At 38.8% G+C, this 19,415-nt stretch overlaps 1 protein-coding gene across 8 annotated transcripts in view; it reads right to left on the bottom strand.

Annotated features, from left to right (window-relative positions):
- Nucleotides 1-755: 755 nt before the first annotated feature.
- The window catches only part of LOC119745303 (probable cation-transporting ATPase 13A3), a 37,462-nt gene continuing 18,802 nt past the window's right edge, over nt 756-19,415 (bottom strand). For 4 of the 8 annotated variants that reach the window (XM_038221569.1, XM_038221572.1, XM_038221571.1 and 1 more), the window contains 20 exons: nt 18,964-19,128; nt 17,447-17,557; nt 17,223-17,269; nt 14,315-14,503; nt 14,122-14,183; nt 13,657-13,801; nt 13,334-13,429; nt 12,872-13,025; nt 12,598-12,718; nt 11,606-11,730; nt 10,900-11,120; nt 10,446-10,571; nt 9,829-10,061; nt 9,082-9,178; nt 7,512-7,584; nt 6,726-6,876; nt 5,834-5,982; nt 4,305-4,393; nt 3,762-3,845; nt 756-2,860 (listed from right to left, as the gene is read on the bottom strand). In XM_038221569.1, coding sequence (XP_038077497.1) covers nt 2,738-2,860; nt 3,762-3,845; nt 4,305-4,393; nt 5,834-5,982; nt 6,726-6,876; nt 7,512-7,584; nt 9,082-9,178; nt 9,829-10,061; nt 10,446-10,571; nt 10,900-11,120; nt 11,606-11,730; nt 12,598-12,718; nt 12,872-13,025; nt 13,334-13,429; nt 13,657-13,801; nt 14,122-14,183; nt 14,315-14,503; nt 17,223-17,269; nt 17,447-17,557; nt 18,964-19,128 — 2,561 coding nt within the window. In that variant the 3' untranslated portion in view covers nt 756-2,737. Of the gene's footprint in view, nt 2,861-3,243; nt 3,286-3,761; nt 3,846-4,304; nt 4,394-5,833; nt 5,983-6,725; nt 6,877-7,511; nt 7,585-8,375; nt 8,637-8,826; nt 8,924-9,081; nt 9,179-9,828; nt 10,062-10,445; nt 10,572-10,899; nt 11,121-11,605; nt 11,731-12,597; nt 12,719-12,871; nt 13,026-13,333; nt 13,430-13,656; nt 13,802-14,121; nt 14,184-14,314; nt 14,504-17,222; nt 17,270-17,446; nt 17,558-18,963; nt 19,129-19,415 lie in introns of those variants that run through there. The other 4 variants (XM_038221573.1, XM_038221574.1, XM_038221576.1 and 1 more) reach the window with 4 other exon arrangements.

The following is a 19,415-nucleotide window of genomic DNA, read 5'->3' as shown; positions in this document are numbered from 1 at the left end:
AATTTTGGCCAAAAAATGAAATTGCTTCAAACTTGCAGAAAAGATGCCTAAGGGACACTAGAACACATTCCAATGCGATTTGTGGACTGATGGACTTTTCAAAGGAATTTCTGCATTGTTTACTGAAAAGTCAATTTTTGACCAAATTTCATCAAAAAAGTAGGGCTAATTACCCCTTGCATTTTTGTCGAGTTCCCTGAACGTATTTCATTAAGTGTTAATAGGTCAATGAGATGGTGCCAGACTATTTATGCAGGCACAATGCAGCCTTATTTGACTGTCTATTTTTTCTTTAATCTGGCTTTAAACGTTTTTTTGGCCAAAAAAGGAAATTGCTTCAAACTTGCATGAAAAATGCCTACGGGACACTAGAAGACATTCCAATGCGATTTGTGGAGGGATGGACTTTTCAAAGGAATTTCTGCGTTGTTTACTGAAAAGTCAAAATTTCATTAAAAAAGTAAGGCTAACCCCTTGCATTTTTTCTAATTTTGGCCAAAAAATGTAATTGCTTCAAACTTGCAGGAAAGATGCCCAAGGGACCCAAGAACACATTCCAATGCGATTTGTGGACGGATGGACTTTTCAAAGGAATTTCTGCATTGTTTTGAAAAAGTCAATTTTTAACCAAATTTCATCAAAAAAGTACGGCTAACCCCTTGCATTTTTGTCGAGTTCCCTGAACGTATTTCATTAAGTGTTAATAGGTCAATGAGATGGTGCCAGACTATTTATGCAGGCACAATGCAGCCTTATTTGACTGTCTATTTTTTCTTTAATCTGGCTTTAAACGTTAGGGAATTTTTAATAACAAATTAAAAAATTATTCATAGAAGCAGACTGGAATTAATTAGGAATTAAGTTGCTTTTATATCTCTTCGCTAGTTCTAAATATTAAGATTTTGCCTCACTTTCAATTCAATATGGCAGACTCGTGAATAAGGCCCGTTCAGATCATACTTTTTACTAATACATATTTGGCAACATTTCCACATGTTAAAGTGGAGTAATACTAATTAGAATGCTTTCAAATGGTAAACATTATAGTCAAAAAGACAGTTGTCAGACATGGGTAATATTTGCAACGCAAGAGAACCATGTATTTTTCTTATTCTAAAATCCCACTTTTTTAACCTTTCCTTCACTTTTTCGAGATATCCTATGAATATCATGGCTCCCCTAACATTTTATTAAACTATTTCAGTGCATTTAATTCCACTGGCAAAGCCATTATTTTTATATCAAAATTATCAAGGATGTTACAAAATCTATAAAATATGGTTATACATGTACTTTCATAAAAATGCTGTTATAAAATTGTGATTTCTTCCACTTTCAATTTACATACAATAGTAAGTATACATTACACAATCCTTAAAAAAGGTATACTGAAATGCTATTAATTCTAAAAGCTTTGTTTTCGATTTGATAATTAAGTCTTTTCGCATTTACATTCAGAGCAACACTGAATCTGTCCAACCCGTTTGTTATTCTATTTACTTTGGCAAATGACCAATAGTTACCCGATTTCAGTATAATTCATGTTCACTGATATTTCTCTTCAACTTTTATTTTCTTCAACTTAACATCTTTAAGCTAGGCGCCAAAACTGAGATCCCAGGTTTTCAAAAATATGCTGGAAAAAATGTTGCAACCTGACGCCACTTTTTTCTTCATATATCATCTCCATGAAGGTCAGTCATTGCAAAAATGATGATAAGACATGAATCTGGGACTGAGAAACATTTCCAATTTTGTTAGGAAATACTTAGAAAATTTTCTTGACTCTCCATAGACTTTGTTCACAACTGATGAAAAGTGGCGTCAGGTTGCAACAATCGACAATTTTCTTTATGTAAAGACCTTTACAATAAAACTCATCACAGATTGAACTGTTTACACGTCAGTTCAAAATTGAAATCAACATTATTTGTCAAACTTCTGAGTGACATGCACTGATCAGCTGATCTCGATTTTAGTGACTAGAATTCCGAGGAACCAAACACAACATGGAAAATGTGTCTCATTTACAGGTCGGCATTCAATTGCTACTAAGAAAACAACAATGCTGACGATAAACTTTTCGGAAAACAATGGCGCAGTTACTACTTTCAAATACTGCCTGCTATGTGCATTAAGACGGCAGTCCCAGAAATGTCCAATTTGTTTGGAGATCAGCGCTAATGTGAATAAATGCTGAACATATCATACCTCAACAAAATACCAAGATGTACTCAGTTCTTATATTTAAAACTACAGTGAAATCTTGATGAGTCAAACCTCAAGGTAACGGGTTAAAAATTTAATTTAAGCAGAGTTTCGAGTTAATCAAGCAGGGTGATATCATTGTTATACTACTGAAAGCAATGGATTCTTTGTTTGATTTAACAGTTGTTTTTGAGTTATCAGAGTTTGACTTATCGATATTTCACTGTACTTTACATTAATTACTCTGACACATTTCAATGATTTTGAAGCTACTTTCTGAAGTATAAAGGAGCAAGAATAATATGTACACCGATATAACAAATTGCATCATGTTCAATCGTCCCATTTCGGGTCCAAGGATTATACAAATCCATTGGCAAATGCTGATTTTGGTATGATTATGTTTCCAGTATCTAGACATCATGCATATCGAATAATTGCTGATTGCGTACAGGACAATAATATCTGCATGGTAACCCTAGTAAATGACCAGCTCCCTCTAGAGGTGACCCCTGGTCATTCTCACCCCTCAGACTTGGTCTCCATGGCAGTGGTAGTCCATCTCTAGCAGTGTGTACTTGGGTGGTCTAGATTTCCGCCAGGCGGCGCAGGACACAAAACGAATAAAGGCGGGACTGGGCACCAGGATGTACTGAAATCATTCAGACAAAAAAGAAGGTTAACTTGGAAATTATACATCACTTATGTGAGTTGGGAGAAGTAATTTTGTTGAAAAAAAAGACAAAAATATGGGCATATAAAAATCTGAATACAGGAAATCTGGAATAGGAATTGTAATTCCAATTTTTTTGAGGAATCAATTCCCAGTAGAATTAATTCCTGTTCCCTGACTCCAGGAACTTCATTGCCAAATTTATGTGGTAAATGATCAATTATAAGAGAGGAATTACAATCTTTAACCCTTACTCCCTAGGCATTTTTGCTAGGATGTAGCCTCAATCCTGCAAATTCCTCCATTATTTCTTGAATATGGTCCGTGGAGGGGTGACCACTGCCTGAATCCTGAAAATCCTGCGGCAGTGACTGTCAATATGTTGAGGCTTGGCCAGTGGAATCCTGCAGCAGTACGGAGGATTTCAAGCATAATCCAGGCCTATATTTATGCATGGCTGAGCAAAAACAACACAAGGTCCGGCCCATAAGACCTTGACAAAGTGCATCATACTATACAAAATCTGTAAAGCACTTTTGCCATGTAACCTCAATTCTCCAAATTCCTCCACTTTGGCAAAGAGGATTTTGAAGGATTCAGGGCGGTATAGGGTTGACCTTGCATTTGTGATTAAAGCAATACAGTTCCTTAGTGATATTACTGAGGTTTTCCCGCACAGCTTTTTTCCTCGGATGGGTAAACTTGGAATCAATTCTCAATGGAGTTGATGAATGAATCAGAATCTATTTGAACTGATAAGCTTGCGATATGCTCAGATAGTGAAGGCGAGTTCAATGGTTTGGTTCTCAGGATCATTGGTTGCTACTCCAACAAATAATAACAGGAAAATTTGAGCACGAGGTTAGTATCATTGTCTTACCTCAATGACGCAAGAGAAGGCAAAGTTGAGAAAAGCAAGAGCAAGGATGCAGGTCTTAAAGACGTAATCAGGCAGAACTACCATCTGTAATGAGATGTGAAAGTCCAATTTTTGTCTATTTTCATTTTTTTTTGACTGGGGAGCAAAGCTGTCTCGGGCATTTTAGTTTTTTCATCTTTTTTTTTTTTTTTGGGGGGGGGGGGGGGGGGATGAATATCATTGAGTAAACACACAAATATTTATTTAACATGAAGTATAGGCCAATCCAAGCCCACTAACGACATTGTACATTCACGAGGCCCCCATCAATGGAGGATTCATTGTGTAAGCTATTGTACAAAGCAACTGCTCCATGAAAGATTATCTGAACAATAGCTAGCACAATGCTGTTGCCATTGAGGGGGGCCTTCCTGAGTGCACAGTGATCTTGTGATTGGATTGGTCCATAGCAGAGCAAGTCTTCCATCAATGAATTTTGTCTTTTGGACTTTGCAACTTTAACTTTTTTCAATTTGTAAGCTAGAATTCTTTTTCTATACAAACCTCCATGACTCTCACAGTATGCGCTGTTGGCACATAGAGCAGCAACGTCGTACCAACAAACGTGATAATCAAATAGGCTGAATATAAACCTGTACAAGAAAACCAAAAAAACAAACACAATCTTAAAGGGAATATACATCATTTGCTTTTGCTGTAATTTTCAGAAATGGATGGAATTGGGGGGTTGGAAATATATAGCAAATATAGTTACACTGACTTTTTTGAGGTTTTGGGTTCGAAAATGCTATAAAAACCAAGAAAAACAATCATTTTCCTGTAGTCTGGTTCCCTGACTCCATTTAAGAAGAGACAGAGCAGTTTACATATATTGGGGAATTGTAAGGTCAGGGAACCAGTCTAGCTGGCTTGTACCCGTGCATAGGTGTGTAATCGATTGCAAACAAGTGCGATGGTCAACTGGGGCCAGTATTTGAAAAAAAAGCCAGTTTTTTCCAACGCTGATTGGCCGATCAGCGTTGGAAATTGATACAAAAATACCACTTTTCTTGAAAATGACAGTATACCAGGTGCCATGATTTTACAGGATGCTTTACACTGTCATTCACTAACAGTCCAGCAAGGTATTTCAAAATGATTTGGTAGTTTTATTTTTTGATGTTTGCAAATGTTGTATTTTCCCTTTAAGATTAAAAACCAACATTCTAATATTGCTAATAACAAGTTGCAGTTTCATTGCAAAATTTTCCACTGCCTTAATTTCACTCGAAAATCTGAATGAAGTTTGAACCAGGCTTTTCTGTGTGTCCATTGCAAGTGTGCGTGTTTATGGTGTAAATCGAGGACACACACATGCAACATCATCGATGAATCGAGGACAGGAACCAAATCGAGGACGACCTCGATTAGAAAACGTGTACAAAACCAATGAGAGCTGTTGCAAAAAAGTTAAAGTATTAACAAAGGAAAAAGCAAGAAAAACAATAGAAAATCTTTGATTTAAACCCAGGCATGCAACTGGGAATTTAGAAAAAAAAAGAGGAAACTCCAAACCACACAAGACTTTGTACAGTATTTCTCAATTTGTAATGTCAGTCATGAGAAGTAAAAAAACGAGGAAATCAGCAGATCCGAGGAAAAGCTGCATGCCTGTAAACCATAAACAAACGTGGTTACGTCAAGTGTGTGTGTCAATCATTTCCCTGCGCACCAGTGGATTCTGGGGGCATGGCCTCCCAAAAAGGTGAGGTTATTGGCAAGGTGGGGGTATTCAGAGAAGAAGGAATGATGCTGATTCATACTATTGTCTACTGGTCCCTTTTCCCTTAGTGTTCAATCAAATTTTACAGCTGACGCGAATGAACCCCTGAAGAATAATAATAGTAATAATTTGATTTTGGTTCCGCCGTTTAGTTCACATGCACTGCCATCTTGGTCATGTGGTGCCCCTGCAAATTAGCATGTGTCCCCAAAGATGGCCGTATTTTTTAAGTGGTCCAAGTATATGCAGTCATACAATGGCAGGTTCTAATCTTCCAATGTCCAAACTCAGATCTGTCGTCTATACTCACGTAGTTTGTAGATCGGTTGACGGAACGGTGGTTTTGGAGTGTACACCACTGCCATTATGATATACTGAAAGCAGGAGATTAGGAATAGAGACGTCGTCTCCTGACATTCTCGGTTCCTCCCATCTGGGATGGGGACCAGGGGAACATACCTGCCAATTGAAAACAGTACTCAACCTTTCTCCCTTTCAAGATTGTTCATTACTATACCAAAACTTCAGACAGAAATTCTATTGTACAGCGCTAGTGTATCCAAAGGTTTCACGACACCAAAAGTATCAATTGATTAGTACCAAAATACATGTATGAAAAAAAATAATTGCACTTAGAATAGAACAGGCACATAAGTCAGCCTACTTCACCACCCCGAACCGATTTTACTTTTATAAAGGGAATAAATATGTGCTTGGCCGATTTTAAACAAGCACGTTTCAAACCTGTTAGGGGTCTGGATGCGGACAATTTAAACACACTTGTTTTGGAAAAAAATGAAGTAAAATTGTTGAACAAAATTGTTGGAAATTTATAATTTTTGACTTGTTTTCACTTTTGGACCGAAACGTTTTTGCGCTTTTTTTTTTACCGAAAAAGGTATATATGAATGGGAATAGATACTCTGTTTACGACTGGTTGGAGTCTAGATGCTGATAATGACCCTCACCTTTGGCTTGGGTAATTATCAGCATCCAGACTGAAGCGGTCTTAAACATAGTGTTTAAAACCCACCAAGCACACATTTATTCCCTTATTTAATTACAATGTATTTAATCACAGGTGTTAATTGGTTATATTGAAATAACTCCAGAGTTTTGTCATTCATTTTAAAATGGGAACGGAAACTTCGATAGGGATGATGAATATCAGCAGAAAAGGTGAACATTTCACTGGATCTTACCATGGCATTGCTTGGAGCACCAAGAACGTGGCCGTCTGGATCAAGGTGACAACAATAATCTGAGAGACCAGGGAGAAGAGTACCGGCGATGTCATGAGTTTAGTAAACGGTCGCTTGACGGAGATCTTCTCATACGCTTCACCACGACTCACTGCAAGGACACCAAACACACAAAAACAGTGAGAAATATGTTAAAGCAGGAATCAAAGGAAGGGGCATATGGTCCTGAGTTTATTCAAGGAAATCTCCAAGGATATTTTGTCCTAGGCTTCATGAAGACACCCATTTTAAAAGCACCCCAAAGAAAACAAGAAATACAGTCAACTCTCGTTAATACAAAGTCAGCCTGACCTAGCCAATATGTTTGTTATATCAGAATTTGTATCAACAGTGTTTGTATTAACGAGAGTCGACTGTATTGTGTACTGCAGACAAGGGAGAGGTTGCTGAAGTGTTAGAGGTTTATTCAAAAGAAGCATGTGTGGGCTTCATGACAACTCACTGCTATGACGACAAATGTGAGAATATCATTTGGTGTTGAATTTATTGGAGTCTTGAAAGTTCATTCAAAGGAAGCTAGTGCAGCTTTTAAAAAGTGAGCCAGCGGGCACACTTTTTCAAACCACCTTCAATACGATTTGAGGAGGAATTAAATTTCACAGGGTAATTGGAACCATTCCTATTGTCATTATGAGCTAGGTTTTGTTCATTAAATTGGAGGTATGTTTCTAGGTATTTACCATCGTACCTTTAAGATTGAATACTAAGGATTTATTCCAAACTTACCCAATAGTATAGTTAAAGTACACAATCCCAAGTCTATGTAATTGAACTGTAGATCGCTCAGCGTGGATGTAATCTGAAAAGGAATAAAGATTTGGAGCCACTTTAAACCTTGAAAGAAGACTACATCATTTAAAGGCATACAGGATAATAAATTTGCTTTTCATGCATTTTGTTCATTTCCAATAATAACACCACTCAAAATCCAAAGAAAAATGTTCAAAACCTAACCTGTTGAAGCTCAGCTCAGTGAATGTTATACTTTTTGACAAAAAAAAAGTTAAAAACCATGCACAGACTTTTGATCACGAAACACAATTTCGTCTTTAGCACTCGATCTGTACATCCGAAATATTGGTCACATTTGATTGATCGTTTGAAATCACCTACATTTCTATAGATTCCTTCCACATGACAGCATGCAAGCCAGACGGAATGAGTTCACGGGATCTTTAGTACCAGTACAATCTTTTATCCAAGTAATAATAATAATTTGGTAGGTAACTTTGGGGATAAATGCAAAAATACAACCAGTACTTGAGAGCAGTGCAGGAGGGGTTTCAGAGATTGGCTACCTTGGCGGGATTCGAACCCATTACTTCCTGAATGTGAAGCAGACAGGAGTGGGTTACAACGCTACTCTAGTGGACCAGGAACATTTTGTTTTTTTCATCAGCAGTCAACAGCATTAACCAAACAGACGGATGGGCCATCAAAAATGTACAAACATATAATAAGGGCTGTGCATCGGAACCGGGTACCCGAGTACTGACCACTGATGTCAGGAACCGGTTCCAGATTATGGGATCGGGTACCCGTAACCAACTTTACAAATTACTTATAACTTCAGACAATGAAAAAGAAAGCTTTTGAATGTCATTTGTGGAGAAGTTGCAAAATGAAAACCAGGCTACATGGAAAAACACGAGATTCACTTTTATGACGCTTGTGAAAATGCAATTTACACAGTGAAACTAAATGTATTGAGCTCACTGTAGGCCTGCACACTTGTATCTTGCCTCATCATGACTCACTGATGTAGTGGTGGTCTTACCAGCCGGTGATTTATCAGCCATTTAAAACCACCCATGCAATGTGACGGGCCCCCGGCCAACTGGAATGGGTAAACTGTCATTAGATATTTATGAATTTTGAGTAAAGGTATGCTTGGAATCCATATGAATAGAAGTTGTCTTTTACTATGAAGCATTTAGTGGACAGCGTGGAAGCAAACATGAAATGCAGGCGGCACACGATGAACTAAACAAATTCACAAGCGATAACTCGTCATCAAGACAAGCCGACTATTGAAACTTACTGAGTAGAGAATGGCGACAGTAACAAACATGGTCATGCTGTAGACAGCGAGATATTTGAACAAAGCAAACGATGTCGCCAGTGCCGCCCTCCCATTCCTGATAAGTAAATGCAGACAATAGCCTTGTGTTTTTTAACAATTGAGGGCGGGCTGTAAGAACGTCATTTGAGGGGAATAAACAAAGACGAATGTCGGGGTTAATTCATGAAATCTTGAACCACCTGTTGAGGTCCCTCAAACTGGCTTAAAACTTACTGAGTACAGGATCATGACTGACATGAATTGAATCAAGCCGTACATGGCGAGGAATTTGAACATCTCAAATGATGTCACTAGAGCTGCTCGCCCCTCCGTGAACGGAGAAAAACAAAATTGAGGCAAAGTAGAATGAAGTAGCTCAGACAGTATCTCATAAGCACGTGCTGGTATGGAGGGAATTCCTGATTGTAATTGGTGGGGAAAATTGTAGTATTTGAGTTTTGTCAATTCAGGGCTAGTTAACTTTGATATCTTGAGATGATAAAAACTTTATACACAAGGGCTTGACCAAAGACTGACCACGCCCTCCAATGACCACACCCTCCAATGACCACACCCTCCGATGACCAAACCCTTCAATTACTACACCCTTCCACTGACCAAATCCTCCACTAGCCACATCCATATTACAAACTTACTACACCTTCCAATTATAACATCCTCCAATGACCTCACCACACCCACTACTAATCATACCCATCGTTGACCACACCCTCCAATGACCACACCCTCCAATGACCACACCCTCCAATAACCATACCCTCCAATGACCACACCCTCCAGCAACCATACCCTCCAATAACCATACCCTCCAATGACCGCACCCATCAATGACCACACCCACCAATGACCACACCCTCCAATAACCACACCTTCCAATAACCACACCCCCAATGACCACAACCTCCAATGACCACATCACTGACCACACCCTCCAATGACCACACCCTCGACCTTCCTTACCTGATAAGAATCGGCACACATGAGATGTTCGGGATCTTAGACGTGAACGGTGAGGCAACGGATGCCTCAGCCTCCGACAGCGAGATACCAGCATGAGCGGTCTTCAGCGCTCCGCAATCGTTAGCTCCGTCTCCACACATCCCAACGAAGTAATCCAGATGCTGCAACTCCTCTACCAAAGACATCTTCTGATTGGGCGAGAAGCGAGCAAAGATCGTTCCCTTGACGATGACCTGGAATCAACAAGGAACAGTGAAGATGAGAAGTCAAAGAATTAATGGGCAATAGGCACCACGCCTTAAATTAAGAGTCTTGGGGTACACCTGAAAGGAAGCTCTCCAAATGCCAATCCAATTAGCAGTCATCAATGGTCTACGTTCCTCATTGGGCAATGGGCGTAGTTACAATTCAAGTAATAATTGTCGGTGTTGGAATTCCTTATCACACAACATCCGCAACATCAGTTCTCTTGACAACTTTAAGGGCAGACTGAAAACTGATCTGTTCTCTCCACATAATCTGTAACTTGTTATCTGGAGTTGTTCTTAGTCGCGATTGGATACTTGTGAAAATGCACGCTATAAATAGTGTTATTATTACTATTATTAGTGCCTTACATTTTGCAGTTGATCTTGATGATGTTGCTGGATGGCATCATAGGTAGCTCCATCGATAGCATAGTGGGTCCTGCAGGCTGCTAGGGGCTTATTGACTAACATCGGACTGACTTCATCTTTGATTGTCTGGAAACAATTGACAGCAAAGTAACACAAGGGTAGGAAAAGGCAATTAAAACACACAGTTTTCAACTTGAAGTGTTCATTTTTTTTGTTAGCTCATTGCAAGAAGTTTTGACAAAGTTTTGGAAGAAAGGCATTATTACCAGAAATGGGTACTTTATTATGACTGAATGAGGAAGGAACCAATTAAAATGGTTTAAACAGATACATTTTGTAAATTTAATCACTATCCAGGTAAACTATGCACCCTTGAAAGTATTTACAAAATTGGAAATCAGGACAGTTTTGTCTTCAGCCGATTCCACAAGTCACAAAAGTTTTAATTTCTGACCTTCATTTCCAGAGCCTCTTTTTCGTTGTTCTTGAAATAATTCTTGGTCTCGATTTGATCGCCAGTGGGTGTATGATCCTTGTCAACTGCCTTGTAAGTCAGTATCGGTGTTGAATCGTCGCAGCATTCAGGTGTCTCTGCTTGGATATGGATGACCGTATCGTCCGGACCACACATGCCCGACTTACAGGCGACGTTCATGGCAGTTAGTAAATTATCGCCTGGGAAACAGACAAATTATAAAGTCAACAAGCTCAAACATTTTGAGATTAGGCAAACTGTGCAAATATGAAAAGCAAAAATAGGGATGCTACCAAATACCCTGTGAAATTATTAGGCCTGAAATAGAAGAAGACAACCAAGGAAGGTCGTTTTAATTAAAGGTCCTTTTAATTAAAAAGTGTGCCTACTAACAGACTTTTTCTCAAATATCGAAAATGGAATCCAGTTGCGAGCCTCAAAAAAACTTGGCATGTTTGCTCTGTTTTTTTTTCAAAATTAACATTGTCAACTGAGCTGATCGAAACTTAAACAGGTTTGCACCTTTTTTAAGATTTTGTGCAATTTTGTACTTCCCACAAAAACAGGCATACAAAAGCAAAAATTCTAGCTACAAACCTTTAAGATCAGGGTTGATATTTAAACAGGTTAAATGTGACACAATGTCTGGCATGGATGGTGTGACAAGATTTGCTGTGACTTTTACCTGTGATCATGATTGTTCGTATGTTGGCTCGATTCAACTCTTCAATGACAGGTCTGGTCTCTGGTTTCAGTTTATTCTCCAAGATCATCAGACCCAAGAATTCCAACTCCTCCTCCACATTCTTCCTGTAGAACAATTAAGCCCATCAGACAGTGACCTCTCAATTCCAACACCGGGACTTTTTTCTCCTTGAGAAGCTTTTTGACACATTACTGAATTTATTTTGTGCTTTTTCTGCATAAGCAATTCCTAAGCTTTAACAAAATTATTTGATGTCCATAAATACCTGAGACAGTTTATCAATCCCTATTGGTTGAGAGCCCGAGAAGTGGGTGGTTTAAACTGCCAGTAAAACACCGCTGCTTTCTGCGCCACATTGCACAGTATGCACCAATTTCCATATAAGGCAATTTTTGGTACTATGCGCGCAAGGCACATACCATAGACATGACCAGAGGGGTGTTTCACAAAGCAAGAAGTCAAACTCTCGCACAAAATCTTTGGAATTTTGTGAATTTTTGACCTAATTGTTATAACTTTTTGACTTTTTGAGTCTTTGGCTGAGGCCATCATCAGCATAGGCTCCTAGCCAGTTCTAAACATACTTGTTTAAGACTGGCCAAGCACATGTATTCCCATACTTAAAAAGTCAATACAACACACAAAATCTATCTAATTTGTAGTTGTATGAAGCCCCTCATTGCCAAACTGTAATAATTACAACTTCTGTCTGAAGTATTTGATTTTAACTCTAGCAATTGATTTTCCTTGATTCATATCACAATAATACAACGCAATTTTCAACGATTACCATACAAAAATGGATTGCAGTTTGCTACTGCAGGCCAGTTCAAACTTCATGCTAATTTCAACGCGAAGCGAAGTCGTTAAGGTAACAGCAAAACAAAGAAACTTCAATTATTGACGTCATGAAATTTACTGTGCTCTCGCTTTTGCTTGAAGTACGTACAAGCCTTAAAACTTCTAAATACCTTTGCATATTCTTCAAATTATCCAGTGTTCCTTCATATTGGATAGGTTTCCAGGCCAAAGCTAAGACCCGGAGGCCATCTTGGGTGTAGTTACTGAGTACCTGCTGAAAATTATCAGGAACTGCGAAAAAAAAAAAAAACGTAATCAGATTGCTTCAAAGGCACTCAAATAAAGGAAACCCAGGATTTTGAGATTGATATTCTAATACTGGCAATATTTAACTGTGGAATAATTTCACAAAAGTTCAGTATATGTTCTTTTTGACATTCTTACCCGTTTCTGGTTTTGATAACGACGAGATAATCTCTGGTGAGCCCTTGACATAGGCAACCACGCGATCATCGCCCTCGGTCTGTGCAATGACACTCATCCGTTGCAGGGCAGAGGAAAACGGAAACAGATGTAACACAGAGATACCGTAATCACCCTGGCAACAAGAAACAAAACCCAGCCAAAACAAATGGAAAACTTGCTGAGAAACTAGGGTTTTTTTTGGGGGGGGGGATTTCATTAGTTGCATTAAACAGAAATGTCTGAAGAAGAAAAAAGGAATAGATTTACATCAAATCATAGTGAGAGTTTGTAATATTTAAATATAAATTTGATCAGCTTAACTGATAAACAAGACAATTTATATTGTAATTGGCATTATTTTTAACATGAACAACTTGTGATCATGAAACCCATCAAAAGTATGATGAATGATTGATGTAAGCAGATAAAGTCAGAAGTTACCTTTTCTTTGTACGAATCACCCATCTGTATAACGTCCTTAGGCGGCTCTACTTTGATGAACTTTTCTCCTGAAGTTCTGTCCGGTTCCTTGAAGGTCTGACAAAAATATCATCAAACAAGTTTTTTAAAGCTTTAAACTTCAGATAACAAGATGAGCTAGACTCAATTAAGCTGGTCTAGGAGCGCACAAAATTCTACTCGATGATTTAGAATGGCTATAAGCTGCTGTGACTGACTTAAAGTCGTTTCATGCATCCGGTCTACACAAGTGACAACGGATAAAATCTGAAGTACATGAATTAAACATCAAACTGATATTGTACCCAGTCTGTGGCCTGGAACATCTTCAGGTCGATGGGGTCACCTGACAACTCGTCGTTGACGACAGCCAATGAGTGGCATGTTGCCATGGTAGATGTAAATGGACCAATAGGAAGGCTGGACACTGATGTAGTCATCGGAAGAAATCTGAAAAGTGGTCGACACAATTAAGAATGCATGTAGCATATGCCATATGAAGTGGTACTACGATTTCACACAAAATTTGAGGAATATTTTTTTTTTACTTTTTGGGTAGCGGTATTTCAGTATTTTCAGAAACAACAAAGATAATAACCAAAAATATGTGACCAGGCCTAAAATAATATATATGATGGTACATATTACCGTCAACAAACGGACACTTTCACTTTCAATAAGTATGGTGGTCTGCTCCACGCTCAATTTTCAAGCAAAAACAAAAATCTCAATTTTATAAATTCAATTTATTTTTAAAATTGAATTGGCACCTTCCATTCTCAGCCATTTGGACTCCCAGTAAATCCAGGCCCTCTTCTGTCAGAGTACCAGTCTAAAAATTAAAAAGCAAAAAAAAAAAAAAAAAATTCAGGAACTTAACAGTTAAACCAAAAATCCTTTTTTAAGTGTTTTGAAAAAGTGGACCCCAAACTTATAGAATGACTCCATTATTCTACTCCTAACCTTATCAAAGCAGAATATATCAATGGTTCCACTCAGGTTGATTCTCTGCGGACTGATGCAGAATATCTGCTGTGCTTTGAGTCGTATCTGTGCGTAGACCATACCAATCGTCAGGGCTGCCGGTAGGGCCGGGGGTACGGCAATGGTGACAATGTCTAAGGCTCGGATAATGATCCGTGAAACTGTCGCCTACAACGGGAATCAAAATGACGATGAATCAAGAGTTGTATCTGAGTTGATTGCCAAGTGACCCTGCATGTCAAACAAAGATAGTATATGGGGGAAGTGCAGACAAGCATGCAAGGCAAGCTTTCGAGGGAAACACCTGCTATTAAAGGGAATATACATCATTTGCTTTTGCTGTAATTTTCAGAAATGGATGGAATTGGGGGATTGGAAATATAAAGCAAATATAGTTACACTGACTTTTTGGAGGTTTTGGGTTCGAAAATGCTATAAAAACCAAGAAAAACGATCATTTACCTGTAGTCTGGTTCCCTGACTCCATATAAGAAGAAACAGAGCAGTTTACATACATTGGGGAATTGTAAGGTCAGGGAACCAGTCTAGCTGGCTCGTACCCGTTCATAGGTTTGTAATCGATTGCAAACAAGTGCAATAGTCAATTGGGGCCAGTATTTGAAAAAAAGCCAGTTGTTTCCAACGCTGATCGGCCGATCAGCGTTGGAAATTGATACAAAAATACCACTTTTCTTGAAAATGACAGTATACCAGGTGCCATAATTTTACAGGATGCTTTAGACTGTCATTTACCAACGTCCTATTAAGGTATTTCGCAAAAACTTGGTAGTTTTATTTTTCGATGTTTGCAAATGTTGTATATTCCCTTTAAACTAAAATCAGCGAAACTTAAAGGCATATAGAATCATTTGCTCTACATGCTTTTTATTATAAGATGAAATTTTGCGTCTGGGTGATATAAATCAAATAAGGTTTTGCCCTTCACCGACGATTAAACACTGTATACTCAGTGTGTTACCTCCCGAGTGAAAGTTGGAAAAAATCACTCGGGTGGGACTCGAACCCACGACCTCCTGTGGATTCAAGTCCCACCCGAGTGATTTTTTCCAACTTTTTTCCAAAACCTAATTTGATTTACATGCTTTTTGTTCGTTTCCAATATTAGCACTTGAAATCCAAAGAGGAAGGTTCAAAACCTAACCTGTTGAGGGTGGCAGAGCTCAGTGAATATTACACTTTTTGTTAAAACTTGGGGGGGGGGGAATGCTTAACCTTTCGATCACAAAACATAATTTCGGTTATAGCACTCTTGGGTGGGTTTTGAGTAGCTCACCTGGATCAACTAGGGTTAGCCCCGTGCCGTTTGATTAGCTCTGATGTCATTCTCGGGGCTCACCCTGGTCAGCCACCACAGACCCTGCTCGCGGAGCAGAGTCAGTGGTGGAAATACGTCACATGCATGCGTTGTTCATTCCAAGAAACTGACAAATATAGCCGCCGGACAGCGGAAATCTCAAGTGGACCAAAAAAATCAACTTTATTTGAAGTCTAAAGGTACTTATTTATTGAGTTCATTGTGACTTTAGAGACTATAATTCCAGCCCAACTTTTTTGAGTTTTGCAATCGACTGAAAAGCAGTAAATCTCAAAGTAAGATCCAGCCCAAAACAGGCGTTTTGTCAGTGGCTACGGCCACGGCTATGGACATCACGTGAGGATCGTGATGGCCCGCGGTTGAGCATTCGATTAGGTCAGCTGTCGTGGCTAACCCATCTACCTTTACCCGAGTCGATCCATGTGAGCTACTTGAATGCACTCAATATTTCAAAAAATCTATCCATTGACTGATGATATTATTGATATTATATTTCTTCCAGACAGCAAGCAAGACGGGATAATTTCACGAGGTGGTGACCAGTACAATTAATCCAAGTACGCTTTTGGATAATAATTTGGTAGCTTACTTTTAGGATAAATGCAAATGATCCTATATACCTTTATAATATAGCAGATTTTGGTACAACTGACATATCTGTTCAGGCAATAATGGGGGGTGAATCAAAACAAACTGAGCAAACTGATGAACAAATCATACACATGCCAAATACACAACCACACACAGTACACCAAAATAAACCATGTTATTCTAATCCAGTGTGCACATGTAATTACAAGACAGAAATGAGTTTCAAAGGAGTACGCATTCATGTGTGCTCCTATTCAATGCTAGTGCGACCAATAACATCATGCACACATGCACACATGGCTCAAATTTAAGAAAATATGGGATAACTTACTCTTTTATGTGCAAGTCCAAAAATATGACAGCAAACAAATGAGAAAAATATAACGATCAGTGTATCATCATGTCGGTTTTAAGGCCGTTTGTCCAGTCTGTTCTGGGTTGACACTTTTGGGGGTCTGCAGGACACTGAAATCATTGTTGGCCCACTGGTCTGGGGTAATAATAGTTTAATGACTTCTTGTAAACACAGGTGATTGAATTATGACTTGTTAATTGGTTACCAGGGGAGAGTGTACCAGTGACAAAGACCAAAAGGACTGCCCACAAGGAATGAAATTGAAAATAAATGCATGATGAATTGATCCAATGATTGTAGGCAAAATCACACAATGTAAATGTTTGGTGCAACAGTGACAGAAGTTCAAAAAGGTTTAACCTTACTGCATAAAAAGCCAGAATTACTGCTTTTTTATTGTTCACTCAAAATATATGAGCACAAATTCTTTATTAAGCAAATTCTGTCATAATTTTTTTAACCGAAGTCAGAAGATTGATACCAACCACGTTGGCTTATTAACAAAACATTTTCACTTTACAATCGTCATTGAAAACTTGATCTGTTTCCAACTGTAACCTTACAGTTCTTGGAAAAAAAGAAAAAAGAAAGAAAAAAAGACTTACTCCTTTTAGAGTCATCATGATGATGGCGTAAACAAGTCCAACGAATGCTGCAAATTAAAAATAGATTGAATAATTAAATTGAATTGAATTGAATGGAGATATTTCCCAATTCAAATAAACTTCAGTTAATACTCACAGTGTCATACGAGTGCATGACATCATTGCAAGAAGTATCATATTTACTGAGTTTTGGAACAGACATGGCTATAACAATGCAACCTCACCAATAACAGCCAGCAGACCAACGAAGCGCAGGGCGTCTCGATACAGTCTGAACTCCATGGGTTTAGGGTACATGATAGCCTGAACTAGAGATCCTTTCGCTGTGGAAAAACCTGAATTCAAAATGACAGAGAAAAGCCAAAAAGAGAGAAAAAACGAGCAGTCAGAGGAAATACAAATTTGTCACTTGCAGTGTCAAATTCCTTCACCTAACGAGAATGCAAATACAGTCGTGTTTTACTATACTCTCGAGGACAATGCTTTGTGTTTCCCTTTGTCCCTGTAATATAACAGTCTCCCATAGACTAAGCACACAAACTTACTGCAGAGGACCGTTTCCAACAAAAGACCCAACTTCCGAGGACTGAAAGGATCTGTTGTTGTCCCTTTGTGTGTCGGTCCTCGGGGGTTATATGTAGAACATGTACATACTGTACAAAATTTGGCTGAACACGTCTATTTTTATTTCGACATAAAATAGACCCTGTGCATACAGTGCCATGATAGAGGACAGGTATTTGTTCCTCCGTGATTTGCATGAGTATAGACACTGCCCCTGAATATAAATAACAACACCTGCAATCAGTGAGGGCGCCCTGTGCAAGCGGTGTATGGTTTAAAAATGAGAATGTCCAACTTATTTCACCCTAGAGCAATTTCGGGCGTGAACCATCGTCAACCATACAGGGTGAGTAAAAAAAACCGAAACCCAAATGTTGGGACCATTGTTTTATGGAAGTTCTGCATGTAGCATTTTTAAAATCTAGGATATGAAAGCACAATTCATAAGCTTTCTTTTAGTACAAGAATCATTCCAATCACTCATGTACTTTTCAAGTTACGAAATTTTAAATAGAACCGCTGTTTTAAGGATCTGTCCACGGATTACAACAAAATTCAGTGTTCTTTCAGCAAAAGGAAAACAAATCACATAGGGATGTGTGTGAATTGTTTTTGTTTTGCTGAAAGAACACACACCTTTTTTTGTGATCCGTGGACAGAACCGTAAAACGGTGGTTGTGTTTAAAATTCCATAACTTAAAAAGTACATGAGTGATTGGAATGATTCTTATACTAAAAGAAAGCTTATGATTTGGGCTTTCATATCCTAGATTTTGAAAGTCAACATGCAAACTAGAACTTCAATAAAACAACAGTCCCGACATTTGGGTTTCGGTTTTTTTTTACTCACCCTGTAGTTCAACTAACTTCGCTCGAAGAAGGATGGTTGGACTACCCTAGCTGACTACAATCGTACCACAAGGCACTTATGTTTCCATCGCTGGTTACCAAAAGCCGCCCGCACCATAATTATGCACGGCAGGAAACCAGGATCAAGGAGTTTTGTGATGACACTTTGACCAGCGTTTGACTGGAGGCGTTCGCATGTTGCCATTAGTGGGCAGGTGTAAGTCGCGTTACAAATAAACAATTAGTCGACTAATGGGCCTCGTCAGAATTTGCTCCAAGCTATATGAATTATGTCAGAGACTGAAGCAACAAAAAGCCAAGATATTACCTGTCTGTACAACCACCGCTCTGACTTCATCCGTGTCCCCTTGTCTGGTCTGTATCACCTTTGTACCACAGAATAAACTGTGGCGTTTGTGTTCAATGGGACAGTATTCAGTCATGCAGTCCCCTTGATGTGGAAGGGGGGTCTTTGTCACTGGTACACTCTCCCCTGGTTACAAATTAACAAGACATAATTCAATCACCTGTGTTTACTAGAAGTCATTAAACTATTATTACCCCAGACCAGTGGGCCAACAATGATTTCAGTGTCCTGCAGACCCCCAAAAGTGTCATGTCCACAGTAGAGAATGCTGAAAGGGGAGGAAATACAAAATAAAAGGAGAATCATGCCTGGATATTGCGGTAAAGTGTCTTGCCCAAGAACACAAATGACACCGGTGTAGTAACAAGTTTCAAGGAGCATCAATGCTGGCTGGGCCTTATCCTCCCCAATAG

The sequence above is a fragment of the Patiria miniata genome, unplaced genomic scaffold, assembly GCF_015706575.1.
Source record: "Patiria miniata isolate m_02_andy unplaced genomic scaffold, ASM1570657v1 HiC_scaffold_7, whole genome shotgun sequence".
Classification (NCBI taxonomy): Eukaryota; Metazoa; Echinodermata; class Asteroidea; order Valvatida; family Asterinidae; genus Patiria; species Patiria miniata.
This window is presented reverse-complemented; position numbering and strand designations above follow the sequence as displayed.